The sequence below is a fragment of the Pelodiscus sinensis genome, chromosome 5 (genome assembly GCF_049634645.1).
Source record: "Pelodiscus sinensis isolate JC-2024 chromosome 5, ASM4963464v1, whole genome shotgun sequence".
Taxonomy (NCBI): Eukaryota; Metazoa; Chordata; order Testudines; family Trionychidae; genus Pelodiscus; species Pelodiscus sinensis.
Genome location: NC_134715.1, coordinates 7,191,277 through 7,197,365, shown reverse-complemented (window position 1 = coordinate 7,197,365; position 6,089 = coordinate 7,191,277). Strand labels below are relative to the sequence as shown.

At 46.2% G+C, this 6,089-nt stretch overlaps 1 protein-coding gene across 1 annotated transcript in view; it reads right to left on the bottom strand.

Moving 5' to 3' along the window:
- Positions 1–701: 701 nt before the first annotated feature.
- Positions 702–6,089, bottom strand: part of GC (GC vitamin D binding protein) — a 49,331-nt gene continuing 43,943 nt past the window's right edge. The window contains exons 12-13 of the mRNA XM_075929412.1: positions 3,149–3,237; positions 702–883 (exon numbers count right to left, since the gene is read on the bottom strand). Of these exons, the coding sequence (XP_075785527.1) occupies positions 3,184–3,237 (54 nt within the window). The 3' untranslated portion in view covers positions 702–883; positions 3,149–3,183. The remainder of the gene's footprint in view (positions 884–3,148; positions 3,238–6,089) is intronic.

Here is a 6,089-nt window from a genome sequence, read left to right as displayed (position 1 = left end):
TCCCATGGCTTAGAGGCCCCACACTCAAGCCTATCAGTACTTCTCTCCCACTCCTAGTCAGAACACACCACATTCCTTCTTCCCATTGACAGGAAGGGAGCTGATCCTAAGCTGATCCCATTGACTTCCTGGAGCTGATCCCAAGCAGTCGGACACACCCTGCTCAGTCGTGGTGGGGCGGGGCTGGCCAGCCGCAGGCCTCTGGGGCCTTAAAAGGGGCAGGCTGCCCTGTTACCTTGCCCAGCTGCCTTGGTCAATGCATTGCTTTCTGGCTGCTTGGGATCAGCTCCAGTTAAAAGGGAGCTCAGCTGGCACTGTTTGCTGTAGCAATTAATAAGTACACGTTTCATGCCGCAGGCTGGGCTGCTTTCCTGACACAGATCTGAGTGGAACAAGTCGACACATATTTAGGCGCCTTTGCACTAGGCGCCTTTGCATTGAGCTGACTGCAAATGAAAAAAAATGTCTTTCAGGCTTTGCTGTCTTCCTCCAGCCAAACGCCCTGAGGTGGGAAAAATGGACCAAACTCCTGTTCTCTTTCCCCCTGAGTTATTAGAACAGAGAATCAGCTGATGTAAGTGGGGGTAGCTCCACTGATGTCAAGGATCTGATCGAGCTGAGCTGGTCGGATCTCACTACAAAGAGATTTCCTCTCAGTGTTTGCAAGTATGGTCTTTAAACACGCCATTGTGCGAATACAATCATCTGCTACTCAAGCCTTTATTGAGGTCACAATATACACGAGTCATAATGCTGTTGGAACGGACCAGAAGTTGTGATGCTGCTTCAGGTTCTTCTTGTGACTCAGGGAAAGCAGAGGTCTTCATGCATCCCCATCAATGGAGGACCGTTCTTCCTTTTCATTGCTGCTTTGGCTTTGCACCTACAAAGGTGAAACAATGACCAAAGATTATGCTGCTTATAGAAGTGAATCATCCAAAGGAATTCATGCCGGGTTCCTTTTCCCTTTGATGCTTAGCCAGGATTGCTGAGCCAGGGACCTTGCTAATGTAGTTTGTTGTAAGTGGAAAAAGGATGTCCATGTATCAAATACATGTTGCTGAGTTCTGTAAAAGGCCCATGAAACATTGCATGAAGGGGGGGACAGTCAAAGGGATGAGTGGGAGTTAGAAACCCAACTCCTCCTGAAATTCACTGGTGACAGCTCCACCTGGCTGACTTGAGAATCCCAGCCTGGAATGTCAGCTGCCAATTTTGTGCATTAATTTACTAAAAAGAGCGTGGCAATTTCCCCTCTCATTTCAAAAACTATTATCCTCCTAGAGAGAGTTACATTCTGTTCCCAGCTGTTCTGCTCTGCACACCTGGGACAGTCAGTGAATGTCTCTATCCCTCCTTATCCCCATGGGTAAAGTTGTTTTACTCCTCCTCGTCTTTGGTTACGAAGCCTTTGAAGTTTTGGATGAAAGACTGAACACACACTAGTAAGGATCAATAAAGGTGCTAAATGTGGAATCATTGATTTCAAATCCATTTTAAGTCTAGCTTCCAAACTAGGATCAAAGCAAATTAGAAAGTCTTCCTGCTGTTGTTTTTTCCTCCAATGATTCTTATAAATCAAAGTAAAAAACAAAAACAAATGATCAAAATAATTATAAAGTGGAAATTGATCTAGTATGTGGATTAGGATACAAATGTCCCCAAAGTTTGGATGTGTTTGGATCAGGGATTAAGTCTGGGCCCATCTCAAGTAAAACAGTGACTACAACCAAGGATAATTGTTATTTTCTCTTTTTCTACATCAGTCTATGTGACTGTATATCGAAGGACATGATTATTGCATAATAACAAAGTAATACAACCAACCAACTGATCAAACAATTCTCGACTAAAAATGCCTCCTGAAACTCTGCATTCTATTAGCAAAATGATCAAAAGGAAAAAAATTCAGACTTGTTTTTTCTGAGGTTGTACAAGGAACAAAATGACCCAAGAGCATAGTCTCTGTCCTCTCCCTTTCAGAACAAAAATGCCTTTGCTAAGCCTTTCCCATGAAGAAATGCATTTGGTGAAGTCAGCAAAGATCTCGACTTAGGCCAGGATAGTGACAAAACAACAATGGTTATTCCTCGGCTCACGTGCATTGGTAGAGCCCTATTAAATTAAATGGAGCTACAAGTGGTCTGCACCAGTTGAGAATCTGGTCCCATGCGGCAGTTTCCTCTTCTGCATTATCCTCTGGTATGTCTTTGTGGCAGGCTCCCCTTGAGTTCTGTGCACTCGAGTTACTGCTCTTGAGAATGGCACCACTGAAGTAACCCTTGAGCTGCTAAATCCATGGTGTCACTATATGCATGGAAGCGAGGTACGAAGGCTTTTGGGGACACAGACCATGGTTCTTAGCACTGTAATAAGCCGATCCGTTCTATGACATCTCTCCCGATGAATTGTGGGAGAACTTCTCTGGCTTTTCTGGGCACTTGAAAGGAATTGTGGGAAGGCATGGCTGGAACAAAGGCTCTCCAGGGATGCTTGCTTGCATCTCCATTATGAAGAGGTCATGCTAGCAGCTGATAGCTTGCACTAAGCATTCTTTTGAGCTAGCCAACCTTCAAGGGGAGTGGATTTGTGTGTGGACAGGACTTGAGTTACACGCCACACACACATTATAACTCAGGCTCACTTTTGCTGTGAAGACACACCTGAATGCACTGCTCTATTGTGGCTGTCTTTCCCTGTGGACAATGTTGCCCCTAGCTCCCACGTACACTGGGCAAATATATTGCTGTTCACCAGTATGGAAGCTCGCCTGTGCTGAAGAAGAGGCAGGATTGTGCTCCCAGTCCTCTTATTCAACCCAACTGGTCCAGTTGAGCTGCTGGGAGCCTTTGGTGTTGGTGGAGGAGGGGCAGGGCTTATTCCTTAGCATTAAAGCACGTAACTTGTGTTCAGAGTTCATGCCTAAAAACTGATCTAAAATCACACAGGTTGCACTAAGCACCATTCTAAGGCAAGTAATTCATTTACTGTGCTCTCTCATTCGCCCAGTCCGTGGAAAGACCTGACAAATGGCGGCCCACAGCTTCCGTCTGCAGTCATCCGGTCCTTGTCCCACGAAGCATTTACCAGTTAAGTCACACAATAGACACCACCTACCTACAAAGTCCCTACCAGACTTGGCACCTACCTAGGGAGCTTTTGTTATTGTTGGTATTTCCACACCTAGATCAACATGCAGGATTTGTGGTCACATGTGTGTCCAACTTCAGCGTTAATCTGAAAACGAGGCAAAAGAGTCCTTTATTATGCGGTAGCTTATTTATAAACCAATAAGGAGAGTCACGCCCACCCAGGAACCCACCCCTGCAATAAACCCTGCTGCCAACTCTGTCCACACATCTATTCAAGCCACACCATCACAGGGCTTAATCACATCAGCCACCACAGCAGGCGCTCATACAACTGCACCTCCTCTAATGTGATCTATGCCATCAAGTGCCAGCAATGCCCCTCTACCATGTATATTGGCCAGACTGGACAGTCTCTGTGACAAATGATAAATGGACACAAATCAGACACCCGAAATGTTAACACACAAAAACTAGGAGGGGACCATTTTAACCTGCTTGGGCTCTCATTAATGGACTTAAAAGTAGCCATCCTTCTACAAAGGAATTTCACAAGCCAACTACAGAGACAGAGCGTGGAATTGACTTTCCTACGCAAGTCTGACACTGTTTCCCTTGGTCTGAACAAAGACATGAACTGGATGGCCCTTTAGAAAACCAGCTTCCCTTACACTTAACATTTCATTGACATCAAAAGCTAAGTATGGAATACTTCCAGCCCACTCAGTTAACCTCAGAAGTACTGGCTCTACAATCGACAGGTATGTTCCTCCCCGCCGCTTCTTCTTCTGTTATAATTCGGAGAGTCCTCCTTTGCTTCTCCACTCAAGCTCATATTTGTTAGTCTCTAAAGGTGTGTCTAGACTACATGGCTCCATTGATGGAGCCATGTAAATTAGTTTATTTAGCATAGTCAAAGAAGCAGGGATTTAAATAATCTAAGCTTCATTAAAATAAACATGGCCACTGCACTGTGCCGACGATCAGCTGATCCGACACAGCGCAGCAGTCTACATGCGGATCTGTCGGCTGGGGAAGCCTTTGCTGACCAATCCTGTAAACCTCGTTTCACGAGGCATAAGGGATCGGTCGGCAAAGGCTTCCCCAGCCGACAGATCCGCGTCTAGACTGCCGCGCTGTGTTGAATCAGCTGATCGTCGGCACAGCGCGGCAGCCATGTTTATTTTAATGAAGCAGGGATTATTTAAATCCCCACTCCTTTGACTATGCTGAATAAACTAATTTACATGGCTCCGTTAACGGAGCCATGTAGTCTAGACACACCCTAAGGTGCCACAGGACTTAAGGTATGTCTAGACTATAGGCTTTTTTTGACAGAGGCTTTGTCGACAGATACTGTTGACAAAGCCTCTGTCGACAAAGAGCATCTAGACTACAGCCAGTTCTGTTGACAAAGCAAGCCACTTTTTCAACAGTCTAGACGTTCTTTTTTGAAAAAGCAAAGTGTGGATGCAATAGTGTGTTTTTTCGACATAACTCTGTCGAAAAAAGGCATTATAGAATGAGGTTTACTTACTGTCGATAGAACTCGGCGGTAGTGTAGATGCAGGTATAGTTTTGTCGACAAAAGTCCACTTTTGTCAACAAAACCCTGTAGTCTAGACACACCCTTACAGACCAACTTGGCTACCATTCTGAACCTTAGGAGCTCATATTCAGCTGATTATCTGCTGAGACCCTCAAATCTTTTTCAGAGTCACTGCTTTCCAGGACAGAGTCCTCCATCCTGTGAGCATGGCCTACAAAATTTTTGTTCCCACACATATACGTTTACATTTAACTATATTAAAATGCAGATTGTTTGCTTGTGGGCTGTTCACTGCGTGATCCAAATAGCTCTGAATGAATCAATGACCTCTCCTCTTTATTATTTGCCTTGATTTTCTCTTTATGGTCATCTGCAAAATTTATCAGTGAGGATTTGTTTTCTTCAAGGTCATTGATAAAGATGGCTTGTTTGTTGAGCTACTGGCCACTTGCCAGGAAAGTAAGAAGCATTAAGTGTGGATATTGAGTCAAGAGGGCTTAATCACCCCAGGTAATCTGGTACTGGTACTGCCTGGACACCCGCCAAGGGTGCCACTTAGGTCACATCTATATTGGGCACTGGAGAGTTGGTGCCCAATATAGATGTGACCTAAGTTGAATTGGTGTTCAATTTAGCGGGTCTATTAAAGAGCACCCCCGGTGAGGGTGCCCCTGGTCAGCACTAGCACTCTTTGCAGTCGCGAGGAGTAAGGGAAGCCGATGGGAGCGTTTGCCACTGGGAAGACGGTGCCAAGCTCGGCTGAAGGTAAGTTGACTCCAGCTATGCTATTTACACAGCTGGAGTTGCGTACCTTAACCCGACCTTCTGGGTCTAGTACAGACCTGGCCTTAGAGCGCGCCATCACTACTAAGTATTCCTGTAGCATACTTTCTCTTGGGCCCCTATATGGAGGCTAAGCATGGCCCCCTTCATGCCCACTGGCCCATGCTAATACTGTAGTATCCTCTCCAGTGGGCATGGGGTAAGGTGGAGTATGGGCAGCACAAGGGAGTGTAGTGCACGCAGTCAAAAAATAAGGGAACTTCTCCTTCAGGGTAACCCCGCTTGGTGCTCCAGGAGGAGTCTGGGCGTTGGACGCAAGGGTGGAGGTAGAACCCTGGGAAGGAATTGGGGGCTGCCGGTTCTGCAGGGGCCTCTTGTTGCACCCGCAGATAGGAAGAGAGGTAGTAGGGCTTAGATGGATTCAGGGACAAAGAACCCACCGGTGCCTGCATTCACTGGACAGTGCCCTCCCAGAGCAATGACGGAATCAGTAAGAAAGCTACTGAAGCGTAAGGACTCCAGGACTTTGGGGGTAGGGCAGGTTCCCTCCTCCATGGCTTTATCGAGGATCCCTAGCGAAGACAAAAGCTGGCTCTTTGGGAGGTGTGGAGATTTGACCCTAAATGTAGTTGCCTCAGCGGCAGGAGAGGTCACATGGCAGATGACCA